Source organism: Manihot esculenta, chromosome 7 (assembly GCF_001659605.2).
Source record: "Manihot esculenta cultivar AM560-2 chromosome 7, M.esculenta_v8, whole genome shotgun sequence".
NCBI lineage: Eukaryota > Viridiplantae > Streptophyta > Magnoliopsida > Malpighiales > Euphorbiaceae > Manihot > Manihot esculenta.
Window position 1 is genome coordinate 6,960,872 of NC_035167.2, and position 15,175 is coordinate 6,976,046.

General features: G+C 33.1%; 1 protein-coding gene across 3 annotated transcripts; it reads left to right on the top strand.

The window, feature by feature from the left end:
* The first annotated feature begins 2,967 nt into the window (after positions 1-2,967).
* Positions 2,968-15,075, top strand: LOC110618834 (nucleobase-ascorbate transporter 4). 3 transcript variants are annotated; one of them, XM_021762093.2, is made up of 15 exons: positions 2,968-3,292; positions 3,419-3,542; positions 4,528-4,625; positions 4,728-4,913; positions 5,078-5,178; positions 5,274-5,349; positions 6,691-6,750; positions 7,004-7,188; positions 7,806-7,902; positions 8,387-8,473; positions 8,577-8,635; positions 12,906-12,997; positions 13,171-13,248; positions 14,392-14,552; positions 14,656-15,075. In XM_021762093.2, exons 2-15 carry the CDS (start codon positions 3,422-3,424, stop codon positions 14,872-14,874), a joined length of 1,620 nt encoding a protein of 539 aa, XP_021617785.1. In that variant the 5' UTR covers positions 2,968-3,292; positions 3,419-3,421; the 3' UTR covers positions 14,875-15,075. The 3 variants fall into 3 exon arrangements, with proteins under 3 accessions (XP_021617785.1, XP_043814000.1, XP_021617786.1); XM_043958065.1 differs by having other exon boundaries at positions 2,968-3,542; XM_021762094.2 differs by lacking the exon at positions 8,387-8,473 and having other exon boundaries at positions 2,968-3,542.
* Positions 15,076-15,175: the final 100 nt, after the last annotated feature.

Here is a 15,175-nt window from a genome sequence, read left to right on the forward strand (position 1 = left end):
CTTGACTTATAAGAGTTGTAATCCCTTTTTGTATATACATGATCTGTTTATGAAAATGAGTTTATTGTTATGTATATGAGAAAAACCAGGCTTAACGTTATGAGTTTCTCCGCCTTGAGAAGGATAAGATAGAACAGAAATAGTGCATGCACAGGTTAAGCCTTGGAGTAAAGAAATATGTTAATGTTTTGTCAGACAATGTTTGATCATGTATGGGATTTCACAGGTACACAGAGTTCACAGCAGGCTTGCTACGGGTCCCGGCGACCTTAAGCTGATCTGGATCCTAGCGCCGGTAGCAGTTCGATTTTTGGGCTGTTACACAGATATTCCCTGCTGAATCAAACAACTATAATTGATTTATGGACAGAACTTTGTGGTTCTTTTAACTCTCACGAGCACAGAGAACAGTTAATGCAAATAATGGGTTTTATACTCTGGCATAACTGGAAATCACAGAATGCATTAGTTTTCAAAGGGGGAACAATTTACTTTTAATGAGATCCTAAATGTAGCAATGAGGAATCGAGTGGATTTTGCTATGGCAACTTCCAGTGAGGAATCTCAAATTCATAATGCTCGATCTTCAGAGGTTTGGAGACCACCTGTAGGTCATATGGTGAATTTTGATGCGGTGCTAGATAAACAGAAGCAAATGGGGGCAATTGCAGTGGTTTGCAGAAATCATTTCGAGTAGGTTCTTGATTGGGGTTGCAGATTATGGCCAAAATATTCAGGGTCCTTTAGTGTTGGAATGCCTGGCTTGCCGAGAAGCTATGTTGTTAGCAAAGAATAGAAATTTCTCAGAAGTTGTAATCAAAGGGGACTCTTCAATTGTTATCGACGTATATACGGGGAGCTCTGCTCCTCTTATCATTATTGACATTATTGAAGATTCCTTTCTTTTAGCTAGGGGTTTTAATTTTGTTTCTTTTGATTCTGTAAGGAGGCAGACAAATAGTGCTGCCCATGGTTTAGTTCAGTTGTTCCTTAAAGATGCTTCCTTCATATGTAATCCATCTCTTTAGATGGAGTTTGTGTACAATCGTTTGCCACCTTGATGGCTTTTATAACACCATAACTTTCAAATTAAAAAAAATAAAAAGAACTCCACGTTCTCTATATTCGCTTAACATTTATTGTATATTATATAAGTATGTTTATAAGTCTAGAGTTGAAGAGGAGTAACCAAAATTTAGGTTAGGAGAAGACTTTTCCATGCTTGAAAAGGGTAGAGAAAAGCTTGCAAGTGGTCATAAATCTCTCTATGCACTAATAAGCTAGCTAATAAAATTATAATGAAAATATTACTATATGATTCCTGCAATATAGAAAAACTTATTAGTTAATTTTTAATTTTAAAAAATACGTTAAAATATCTTTAAAATTTTAAAAGTCGACTATTGTGCATGAAAAAATTTTATAATTCGGTTCCATTTTTAAGTCAAGCACTTTGTCTGCTATTGAAGTCTAGTTTCTTCCTATTTAAGGAGACGATTTCAATGCCTATTACAAATTTATAAAGCTTGCAAGTGGTCATAAATCTCTCTATGCACTAATAAGCTAGCTAATAAAATTATAATGAAAATATTACTATATGATTCCTGCAATATAGAAAAACTTATTAGTTAATTTTTGATTTTAAAAAATACGTTAAAATATCTTTAAAATTTTAAAAGTCGACTAATTAGTCATCCGTTAATTTTAACCATTAAGTGTTATAAAAAAATTTAAGATGCTCTTAATGTAGAAAAATTAATTAATAAATAATTTTATAAAACTGAAAGTCTAATTAATAATTTTTTTATATTATATATACTAAATAGTAAAATATTTAATAACTAAAATTAATGGTAAGATTAATTAGTATATCTTTTAAAACTTTAAAATAAATTAATGATATTTTTTATACTACTAAATAGCAAAATTTTCAATAATTTACTGTGATAATTACCGATAAATAATTCAGGAACACATGTTGTAACGTTTCTCCTTAATGTATATGCTCATGCCATCTCTGACTATATTAAAATAGAATCATTATTATAAACTCAATATTATCTAACCCTTATTTGGATTACACACAAATTATTCTCTGATACTAAATTATTCGTAAATTAATTTATCTTAATTTTTTTTAATAATAACTAAATATATTTATTATAACTATATTATACACTATAAAAGTGTTTTTGATTGCATACGCAGCAACAATAATTTTATAGGCAAATTACATCATATATCCAACATATCATGTGTATGCACATCTTAAATTACAAAAATTCAAAATTTGCTTGAATTATGGATAATGCATTCCACTCTTTATAATATTATTATTAGTATTGTTAGACCCTCAATGCTAATAGACTAAGGAATCTTTATTCAATTTAAAAATAATACAATGAATAGTAAATTTACTGTGTCTAGAAAATAATTCTTTACTTTATTGAGTAATATTTTTCCCTCCCTAACTAACAGTTACAATACTATTTAAAAAAAAAACTAACAAAGAGTTTTATAAATACTATTAAAATTATAAAAAATAATAATTTTTATAATATAATTTGAAGGGTAATATATTGAAAGGTAAAATATTAAAAAAATAAATTAATAAATTTCATTGAACTTAATTAGAGAAGTTCAATCTATCAAAACGCCACTTAAATAAATTATTTCCTTAATATATAAAATAATAATTTTGAGAAAGTTATTTTAAGAAAATTCTACTATGTATATGAATTTATACACTCGTATGATGAAATTATAATATATAATTTAAAATAAAATAAAAATTATTTAAAATATAATGAGATTTATATATTAATATAAAATTATTATTTTTTATTGATTAATTATACAAATAAACTTGTACACTTTTTTTTTTGAATAAAAAACTTGTACACTTTTAGAATGCAAACCAAACAAGAATCTGAAAAAAAAAGGAAACTTTCTTAGTCGCAGCAACAGGAATCCAAATTCTGAAGGGCAAAATTGGGAAGCTGAGGGAGAGAGTAGCAGTCGTAGCTGAAAGGTGGAGGGAGGAGGGAAGTCTTTTCTTCAGTGACAGAGCAGCGAAAGAGAAAGAAAGAAAGTCACAATCAATCAGATGCATTTGGTAGCTTTCCAAGCAACAACAAAAGCCTCCATTGCCATTCTCTAAATTAAAAAAAAAAAAAAAAAAAAATTCCCAAAACACATAAACATACATCTCATGCTTCTCTTAATCATAACAGTCACCGCCTAACCTTTTCTCTTCCCCTCTTCACTCTTCTTCTCTCGTTTAGAACACAGGGTGAGCCTTCTCTGTGCATGTTCCATTTTTGGTTTGCTTCCCATTCTAAACTTTTCTTTGCTGTACTGTTGCTTTTGCTCTCAAAACTCGACTGAAATAGAGAGCCTTGTACACTTTTAGAAACAGATAATGGCGGTTGGAGGCGGAGGCGGAGGCGATGACGGCGATAAGGTGGACGACTTCGCACCTTTCCCCGTCAAGGAAGAGCTCCCTGGTGTCGACTTTTGCGTTCCCAGCACTCCTTCTTGGCGTACTCTCTTCCTCTCTCTCTCTCTCTCTTTCTCTCTCTCTCTCTCTCCCTCTGTTATCATTCTCTGTCTAGGCTTACTGCTGTTGTTTGGCTTGATTCTTGCTGTAGGAATCTGGAAAGTTAGCTAAAATTTCTTCCACTTGGATTCTCGTTTCTCAAATTCTTTGATCACTGTTGATGGATTTCCCGCGCCTTTTTTTTTCATTATTTTTTTATGCTTTATTTTCTGTCACAAATGTATAAATCGATACAATTCCGATTGCTTGGCGATTAATGATTTTTTTTTTCAAATGTTTCAAAAAAGTTGAAAAATATCGATGAATGCTGATCGATGAAATGATGGAAAGGTTAGGGAAGCAAAATGACAGAATAAACGGAAAAGATTTGAATCTTCAATTTGATGTTTCCCTTTCTTTCTTATAAATGTATATTTTGCATTTTTAATTAAATGAAGAAACTTATCCAATTTTATGTCTGAAAATGTTAAAAAAAAAAAAGAGATTCTAGTAGATTTCTTGGGGATTAAGCAATCTAATTTCAATTTTATGCTTCGATGGTTTTCTCGTTGTTTTCCTGTATTTTCCTACTATCCAAACAGGGCTTTCTAAGTAAAATATCACGTCGTTTCGTTTTCTTCATCTTAAAAAAATTGTCTAGTGTGTGTATATATATGTATATATATGCAACTGGAAATTTAATTTTGCCCACTGACTAGTTTCGATTATTTTGCTGACAAATAAATGTTCTTAATAGTACACTTGAATTAACGGTTTCAAATTCTAGACTAATCAAAATGTGATTTATGGAAATGGCTCAAACTTTTATGATATAGAAAATTACCAATTTGACTTAATATTCTTGCTTTCGAGAACATTATTCCTTTGAGGTATTGGTTGAGTATTAATGGTGAATTATAATGGTCAAATTAATAATAAGTTCCTCTGCACAAATTAATTTTTGCTAAAACTTGTCCCACTGATTGCAGCTCAGGCCATATTTTTAGGATTTCAGCACTACCTAGTGACGCTTGGAACTACTGTGATCATTCCATCAACACTCGTCCCTTTGATGGGTGGTGGCAACGTAATGCTGTGCAATACTTCTATATAGAAGTCCTTTTAATAATTTCAAATTTGTGATTATAAGTTATCTTTTGAATTGGTTATCCCCCTTTTTTGGTATTAGGTAGAGAAGGCTGAGCTTATCAGCACTTTGCTTTTTGTTGCTGGAATAAACACGCTCTTGCAGACTTGGTTTGGTACTCGGCTTCCACTGGTGATTGGAGGATCCTATGCTTTCGTTATCCCTACCATCTCCATTGTTTTGTCAACTAACAACAACAAGAACTACGCATTTCTCAGTCCCCACCAGGTTGGTTGCATTTTTTTCTTGAATAGGATGAATGAGAATGCTTTAAATTTGATTAGTATTTTGATAAGATGATTAGGAAAGTGAAGATTTAGTTTAGTGTTTGTCATCAATGTTTTAATGTATGTTTCTGTTGATGATCTTTGTATTACCTTTGTGGTTTTTAGAGGTTTAAACAGTCCATGAGAGCTATACAAGGAGCACTTATTGTTGCGTCATTCTTTCAAATGGCCATTGGTTTATTTGGATTCTGGAGAATTTTCGCAAGGTTAGTTGCTGTACAAGTGTCATAATGGATTTAGGAGATCTTTATGCATTATCTGCTTACCCTAAGGAGCCATTTTTGGATGTCTTACGGTGTAGATTTCTTAGCCCTCTTGCTGCTGTTCCTCTTGTGACTCTCACTGGACTTGGTCTTTATGCGCATGGATTTCCACAAGTAAGAAAGCTAACACTTCTTGGTCAACTACTGATGATTGCCTGTGTAAAAACCAAAATTACAAGTGCAAGATATTTCCTGAAATTATGTTTAGTTTGGTGAGAAAAACCATACTTTTCATATTTGTTTGAATTGTTGCCAACTAGTGAACTAACTTCTAGGCAGTCAGGACGACTAGAGTAAATGCTTCAGAATAATTGTGTACATTCTCTTTGATTTGTTGATGATGAGTGGAGATAGAAGGGGAGATAAAATGACTTCACATCCTTCTTATTTTAATTAATATTGGAAATAATTTTCATTAAACAGCTATTGTCATTAGGCTAGTGAATCTTGGTGATTATACTGAGCTTATATTGTTAGAATAATTGACTTGGTCTATAAATTTAAAATTATGGTTGTTAGGCTAAATCAGATGATTAAATTATTTAAATTATTTTGTTAAGATTTTAAATTCAAATTTAGATTGTTTATGATTTTATTTAATTTTTTACTTGCATGTTATATGTATAAATAACATGTAGATCAATAACATCATTATTTCAATCCTGTGCATTGAGTCTAGTGCAATGCTAGGAGAGAGAATTCTCCATTCACATGCAATGTCAGGAGAAGAGAATTCTCCATTCACATACAATATCAGGAGAAGAGAATTCTCCATTCACAAGCAATGCCAAGAGGAGAGATTTCAGAAACCATTCACAATATTCAAAATTTGTGCTTTCTAAGCCAAGGAGTGTTAAAATAATTGACTTAGTTTACAAATTTAAAATTTTTATTGTTAGGATAAATCAGATGATTAAGTTATTTAAATTATTTTATTGAGATTTTAAATTTAAATTTAGATTGTTTATGATATTGTTTGATTTTTTAGTTACATATTGTATGTATAAAAAGTATTTACATTAATAAAATCACTATATCAATTCTATGCATTGAGTCTCTTATTCTCTTCTCCTCCAAAAAAACCTATAATATGAATAACTCCTTGCTTCTTTATAACACCCTTTTTATGATTAATTTTATCTCTGTTCCTACCATTGTCAAAAGTAAAAAGTCAAATTTGCCCGTAAGTGGGGCTAAAAGTGTCAAATTTCATCTATTGATCTAAATTTCCCCCCTTAACTATCATTTTTGTCCCTGCCGTGTAGTTTAGTGGTAAATTTATCCTTCTGGCCACTGTCAAAACAAACAAATTATGATCTGTACTGACTTATTTTCTTGTTCTGTTAAATTATTTGTTATGCTGGTGGAACAATTTTGTGTGGAACTATATGTTTTGGTGCCAACACTTTTTCCATTTGGATTAATTTGCATAATGTTTTCTTTTGATGCTTCTAGCTGGCAAAATGTGTTGAAATTGGACTTCCAGCTTTGGTTATGGTTGTCTTGTTATCTCAGGTTAGTGGTGACGCTATTTCCATTCATACTGTACTTCAATGGCACGGTAAATGATATTCAGGGGAGGAACTATGGATTACCTCTGAGATTTGTTCTAGGAGGAACATCAAGTTTTGGGCTTCTTTTAACGTTTTCATTTTATACCTTTTCTCCTTGCTGATTTAGTGGGGTCCATATCATGTATCCTTAACTTGGAAATAGATTACCTACTTTTATCAAGGTTTTATCTTGCTTTTAACCAATTCTATTTCAGTTTCTTCCTCCTCTGATGAAATCAAAAGGAATCATACTGGATCGGTTTGCAGTCCTATTCTCTGTTGCAGTTGTATGGGTCTTTGCAGAAATTTTGACAGTATCCGGTGCATATGATAATAAACCTCCAAGCACGCAAATCAGCTGTCGCACTGATCGTTCTCGGCTACTTGGTGCTGCACCTTGGTGAGTTCATATAAAACAACCAAGCTTTGACATTTGATTGCATCTCTTTACGAATAATGTTCATATTATTGTTTCCTGAAATCTATAATATTCCATGCAGATGCTCTTTCATATATCCAGTGGGTAATTTATTGCATCTAATGACTCAAAAGCACACATGAAGTGGAAGCAATGTTATCTTTTTTACTTTCTAACCAAAATGTGTCCCAAAAAGATGGCTTACTATCATAATTGTCATCAAGAACCCAGTTTATAATCTGCTGAATATGTTCTCATTACATGCCTGACAAATTAAACAATGCATATAGATTTGAAGTACATCGTTTTTTATTATCACATATGTTTTAACATTACAGTTACCAGATACAATGGCTATACTCCTTTTATTCATTGCTATTAATAGTTGATAAGTTTAATCTAACACATACCTAAAATATTACTTGTATTTTGGAATGTGGTGAGTAGTGTCTTAGATCAGAAAGAGAGCTTATCTGACTGTATCATTGTATTCTACTGGTAGTAGTTTGTTGATCTATTATTACTTTATAATCTTATGCAATACCTTGAGTGAAAATCAGTAAGATATTCAAGTATATTTTACTTCACTTTGTATGCAGGATAAGAGTTCCATATCCATTTCAATGGGGGCGGCCTACTGTTGATGCTGGTGATACTTTTGCAATGATGGCTGCTTGTTTTGTTGCGGTTGTTGAGGTAAACTTTTTCAAGAGCATTTCGTCATGTATTACTTCTATGAATGCCCAATACAGTAAAAGGGTGGCCCTAGTGCAGCTCCCTACTTTGTGGAGATCAGGGAAGGGTCTCCATTGTATGTAGTCATTAGAGGTGATGCTCAATACAATGATTCACTTATTTCTACTTTTTATGAAATCAGGGATGCAGCGCTTTAAAATATTCTTTTGGTTCTTGTCATTTTAATGTAATGGACAACAGAATTATCTAGACGCACTACAGTAGATGCCATTTCAAATTTTTTATTTCTGGATGCAATCTTAATGCCCTTAGTTTATGGATGTCAATAAAGTGAAAGCTGAATATAATTGCCTTGAATTTTTGGGTCCTTTGTTCATGTTCTTCCTTTATCACTAGTTATATCTTCCAGGAAGGTTTCTCACTTGTACTTCTATAATTTTAATATCTGCCTTCCTCATTATTAATCTTAATGTATTGGTTCCAGTCTACTGGAACAATCATTGCAGCATCAAGGTATGGCGGTGCTACTCCAATACCACCTTCTGTGCTTACCCGTGGTATTGGCTGGCTGGTAATGGATGATCCTAGATGTCTTATTATAAATCTTTAAGGATCTCTTACATTCCATAATTGCTGGTTTTGATCTCTCACCCTTAAAACTTATGAATATCCAGGGATTTGGAACTTTGCTGGCCGGAGCTTTTGGTACAGGAAGTGGCTCTACTGCTTCAGTGTAATGATTTTGAATTTTTTAAGTTAGTTATTCCTTTTTGTGGTATAAAATAAATTTTTGATTCTGTCTACCACTTTGGCCTTCGTTTAATCATACTTAATCCATTGATAATTGTAACAATTGATACTTATAACAAGATAAATAATAATTGGGCAATTTCAGTTTGTTTTCTCTATTGAAGTGTCTATATATAGATTAGAAGGCCTTCTTAAGGCAACTCTTAAGAATTCTCTATCAATCAATTAGCCTATGATTATGTAATCTCCTTTAATTATGTACATATTATATTCACACTCTAACATTCTCCCTCAAGTTGGAGTATATTTATCATGCCAACTTGTTAGAAAGATATTTTATTCAAGGCCCATTTAAACCTTTGGTGACTGGATCATCCAGTTGCTCTCCTGTCACATAATCGGTGGAGATTAAAATTTTTCTTAAATTTTCTCATGGATGAAATGATAATCGACTTCAATATCCTTAGTTCGTTCGTGATATACTGAATTGGAAGCAATGTGAAGAGTAGCCCGATTATCATATTAAAGTTTTATAGGTGATGCAACATCCATACCAATTTCTTTCAGTAGATAATTTATCTACAAAATTTCACAAGTGGATTGAGCCATAACCCTATATTCTGACTTGGCAGTGGATCTGGATATCACATTTTGCTTCTTACTTTTTCAAGGTACTAAGTTTCCTCCAACAAATACATAGTAGTTTGTAGTCAACCTTCTATCATTTTTGGATCCCGTCCAATCAGCATCAGAAAAATACTCAAGTGCAGTATGTCTGTAATCACTGTGGAGTATACCGAGTTCAGGGGTCCCTTTTAGATAATATAGAATTTGTTCTAGAGTAGCTCAATGTTTCACCGTAGGTGTAAGCATGAACTGGCTTACAACACTTATTGCAAGAGTAATATTTGGTCGAGTCATCACCATAAGGTAGTTCAGCTTTCCAACCAACATCCTGTACCTCTCTGGATCATCATAAGGATCTTCGTTATCCTTTGTGAGACATATATTAGGAATCTACATGGTTTAGCTTCTATATTTGTAGAATAAGTCAAGGATATACTTTCTTTGAGACATAAAAATTTTCTTTTTACTCAAGACTTCGATTCCCAAGAAATACTTAACTTGACCCAAGTCTTTGGTATGAAAACTAGCATGCAGTAGTTTTTGAGAGGAGATTCCTGTATTATCATTTTCTGTAATGATAATGTCATTAACATACACAACAAGGAGAATAATACCAGTATCTGAATTTCTATAGAAGACTGAATGGTCATATTTACTTTTTTTCAATCCAAATTTTTGAATAACTTCACTAAACTTGTCAAACTATGCACGGGAACTTTGCTTCAAAACATACAAAGATTTCTTCAAATGGCAGACTTTTCCATACTCTCTGAGCAACAGACTCTGGTGGTTGCTCCATATACACCTCCTCTTGGAGGTCACTATGTAAAAGTACATTTTTGATATCTAACTAGTGTAAAGGCTAATGCTGAGAAGCCGTTAGGGAGATGAACAAGCAAATCGAGGTCATTTTTGCTATAGGAGAAAAAGTGTCAGAATAGTCAATGCCATAAGTTTGTGCATAACTTTTGGCAACAAGATGGGCCTTAAACCTTGCTACTAGACAATCTGGATTGACTTTGATGGCAAAAATCCCTTTACAACGCACAACCTTGTCGTTAGAGAGTAAATCAATTAGTTTCTGAGTATGATTTTCATCTAGAGTTTTGATCTCTTCAAACATTACATCACGCCATCCAAAATGGGCCAGTGCCTCTTTAACTATCTTAGGTAAAGAAGTAGAAGGAGACAATTGATCGTAAGACAGAAAATTAGCGAACAAAATAGGTAGACTTACACATTGTCATTTACCTGTGTGAAGACCAATGGGGAGGTCAAGGTCACTTGATGGTGGATCTGATAACGAAGAAAATTCTGGTACATGTATCATCAGGTACTAGTTTCCGAGAGTAAATTTGAACAACTGACGGTTTAATAGGAGACTGAAACTAGGCGAAATGTTACCATTAGATTATACAGCAGAAGGCATACTCGAAGAGTTCCCACCATCAGATATGATTTTATAGATAACCCATTCATCGTACTCCTCTTGATCAGTAGAGGTTTGTGGAACAGGATAAAAAGAAATTTACTCGGAAAATGCTACATTTGTTGAGACCAGATATTTGTTGAGGTCTGAAAAGTAATACCGATATCCCTTCTGAAGGTGAGAATATCTCAAAAAAATACACTTTAAAACTTTAGGATCAAGTGTAGTCAGATAAGGTCTGACATCCCGAATATAGCAAGTGCTGCCAAAAAGTCGTGGTTCTAGAGGAAACAATAGCTTCTTAGGAAAGAGGATATTATAAGGAGTATTATCATTTAGTATTGTGTAGGACATGCAATTAATGAGAAAGCATGCAGTGGAGACAGTATCAGCCCAAAATTGTTTATGAACTTGCATTTGAAATAACAGAATTTGAGCAGTCTCAAATAGATGTCGATTTTTCCTTTCAGCTACCCCATTTTGAGCGGGTGTATCAACACATGATGATTGATGAAGTGAAGAATACCATATTGAGTTATATATACCTGGAATGATTCTGACATATACGCAAAAATATTAAATTGAGTCTTGATTTCAGCATAAAAGGTAGAAAAATAAGAAAACACTTCTGAATGATGATTCACAAAATAAATCCAAGTCATTCTAGAGTAATCATCGAGATAAAATATCTAAATCCAGTCTTAGATCCAACTGGACATAGGCTCCAAACATTTGAGTGAATTAATTCAAAAGCAGACTTAGCTTGTTTATTGACTCTAGGACTTAAAAAGATTCGATGATATCTTGCAAAATGACATGACTCACATTTTAGTGAAAATACCTCATGAAATTTAGGGTATAGCTTCTTCAAAACCTGTAAAGAATGATGTTCTTTACTAATAATCTGTTTCATCACAAGATCTTGAGTGAGACAATGATTAGGAAAAAAGAAAATACAACAATTTAAGTCTTTAGTGAGTTGACTCACAAATTAAATTAAAAACAAAATTAGGTAAACTTAGCTCAAATGATAGAATAATAGGAGTAGTTTCAATATTCCCAGAACTCTCAACATTATAGGTTGACCCATCAGCTATAGGAAGGTGTTTTATGAGATTGAAAGCCGGTAAAAATATGAGGATTAATCAATAACCCATTTATATGAAGAGGAAATAAGACAAGTTTGACCTGTTTCAACCGCGACTGGAGACGTCGTGATAATTTTAATTATATGGATTTTACTGTTAGAAACCATTTCAACGAAAATCTTATACTCCTATACCTTCAAACGAATTAAAGGAAGACAACAGAACCTAACTTAGTGAATTGTAGACAACACTTCCTAATTAACGTCGGATGGCTAGAGTTCCATCGGAGATGTGCCGAAAATGATCGGGTGATCGTTAGGGTGCTCCCACACGCCATCGCAAGAAACTGGGGCTGAAACCTGGATTGGTGCGTGAGCACCACTCGTGGAAGCTTCAGTCACTGTTTTCTGAGGAACGGCCGAAAATGATGCTACGCCTCTCCTTGTTGCGACAATGAGATCAAACGGACACCCAAATGTGGTGACCCAACAACGAGTTTCTCAACTCGAGAAAGTCAAAGAATACAGACACTAAAAAATTAGCTCAAAGGTTTTGATACCATGTAATAAGATAAGAAATAATTGGGTAATTTCAGTGTATTTTCTCTATTGAAGTGTGTATTTATACATATTATAATGTTTTGTTAAGGTAACTTTTAAAAATCTTCTATCAATTAATAAAATTAGCCTATGATTATGTAATTTCTTTTAATTATGTATAGATTATATTCACACTAACAATAATCAACTCGAAAAATCTTACACCAGCTTGGAGGTTTTTCTAATCTAGCATGGCATTTGCTTTTTTTTTTTTTCTTCCACGAAGAGATTGCTAAAGTTCCATTGACTGAAAATGAATACTAAAATCATCCTTTTGTAGAAAGTTTAAGAAAAAAAGAAATTGTGCATTGTTCTCTAAGGTCTTTGAACTGCAAACAATTCTGTTGCTTGTTCAAGGATATACGCTGTTGTCAATCACATAAGCAGATGTATAAAAGATGCTGAATGGTTGCAATGGTTCAGTTAATTGAGTTGGTAGACATTCTAATCCAAGTTACTTTTTATTTTCTGCTAATGCTGTGATGTAATAATTCTCTGTTGTCCTTGTAGTGAAAATGCTGGTCTTTTGGGATTAACACGAATTGCAAGTCGGAGAGTTGTCCAGATATCGGCAGGCTTTATGCTTTTCTTTTCTGTGTTAGGTGCGGTAGACCTTATTATGGATCTTAACTGATCATTGATTATTCTCTATTGAGGTTTTTGGTTTTCTTAACATTTCTGCTTGAACGATATTGTAATTAGGACCTTAGCTTAATGTTTATAATTTTGTTTACTCATTAGTTGCTTTAATGGTGTAATAATTAATCTCTAACAGGAAAATTTGGGGCTCTTCTCGCTTCCATACCCTTGCCAATCATGGCAGCTCTGTACTGCGTCCTCTTCGCATATGTGTGTATGTATCTCTTACTTACATCTTAGTCAATAATATGGGTGAAGTCTATTCTGTGGCCAACCGATTATCAAGGGGCCAACTGATGTTTTCAGACTTACTTTTCCAGTTCTTTCAATTTCATGAATTTTATTCTAAAGCTTATAATCAGGAATAACTATATCTAGAGATTGGAACTATGCCACGAGGTGCTCAGCTATACTATGCTGACATAGAGCATTTTATGCTAGAGGTTGGGCAGTTTCAGGTTATGACGAATCTATATAGTTGTCGGTATTTAACTGGAGTCAATTCAGAGTTGTATAAACCCCACGAAATGTTGTGTTTTTTTTTGCAAATTGAGTGATAGTTCCTGTAAATCAGCATCGATTGGAACTCCCTGAAATTTGTTTTAGCTTTCTTGATGAATATGTTACTAAATTTCTCTTCTAACTCATTTCCTGATGATCAAAGTTGATACACTTGAACATGTAGGGTTATTGAAGATCAATGTTGTTGAGAAAATTCAAATAGTGTACATTCCCTTCACAGTAGGAATTGCATGTTTACAGATTAAAATTTGTTCTTTGGAGAATCATCAATAGTTCAGAGCTTTCGAGTTCTATTATTTTTTCCCACTATTTTATAGGAGTCTTGTTAATTCTATTGTTCTAGAACTTGTACCTTATGTCTATTCTTATTATCAATACAGTTTCCAAAACGCAGACTCTCTGATGTAACCTAATTTAGTGACTCTTTTCAGAAACCAAAGCAAATATATCCTTCATTTGTTTAGTTATAGTATTTCTTCTAGGTTTAGATTTCTGTTGTTAGCTTAAGTTTTATGTGATCGATTTTAGGTATTTTTAGAGTTTATTACTGTTGCATTTAATTTAATGGGTGAATGTTTCATTGAGGTTTTATTTTTTATGTAGGTTGTCTTGTACTTTCTATGTATTGCTAAATAAATAAAAACAAGATGTGGTATCACCACAATTTAATTGAAGAACAAGTTGATTAGTTGAAAGATAAAAACGATAAAGGAAGAATCAGGGACTACTGTAACATGTTCTGGTCATGCATGCTCGGTTGTCCTACTTTTCATTCACTCTTGAAAGATAAAATTTAAATTGAACTTTATTATGATAATACTTGTGGCATGAGCAGGTTCAGCTGGTCTTGGATTTCTCCAGTTCTGCAACCTGAACAGCTTCAGGACAAAGTTTATCCTTGGCTTTTCTCTCTTCATGGGCCTCTCTGTACCACAATACTTCACTGAGTATCTTTTAGTTTCTGGACGTGGCCCTGCTCACACTGGTGCCATCTGGGTGCGTATGTTTGAATTACAGCTTATTAACAATCATGTGCATTTTATGAAGAAATTCCTGTTCATCATCCCAAGTAATGTTTTTTTGTTTGGATGGTTTATAGTTCAACAACATATTGCAAGTGATTTTCTCGTCTCCGGCAACTGTGGCAATTATAGTTGCTTTCTTCTTGGACTGCACTCACAGTCTGAGGCACAGCTCAACCCGGCGCGATAGCGGTAGGCACTGGTGGAGGAAATTCAGAAATTTTGATCAGGACGACAGGAGTGGAGAGTTCTATTCACTGCCTTACAACCTTAACAGGTTCTTCCCTTCATTTTAATGCCTGGCTATGAAAGGAGTAAAAGTAGATAATATTGTCAATTTATTGCATACTCTAGGCTTACTATTTTATACATCAAGAAAGGAAATTTGTAGACACCCTCTATTGGCTATATATATAAATAAATATATAAAAGAAGGATCTTAATAGTGTTATTACAGAAATTTCTATCCACTGGCAAATAAAATATTTTAAGATTAATTCCAGCTTCTCTTTTATTGTTTTCCTTAACTTCTGCTTCTCCTTTGTTCTAATTCGAGCTTGCTGGACATAATTAATTATTACTCTTTTCGTCTTATTA

Excerpts from the sequence above, each read along its gene's own strand:
- LOC110618834 (XM_043958065.1), top strand. The coding sequence starts at position 3,422 with ATGGCGGTTGGAGGCGGAGGCGGAGGCGATGACGGCGATAAGGTGGAC. Across the intron at positions 4,626-4,727 it reads CTTTGATGGGTGGTGGCAAC|GTAGAGAAGGCTGAGCTTAT; the intron begins GTAATGCTGTGC and ends TTTTGGTATTAG. Across the intron at positions 7,189-7,805 it reads CTACTTGGTGCTGCACCTTG|GATAAGAGTTCCATATCCAT; the intron begins GTGAGTTCATAT and ends CTTTGTATGCAG.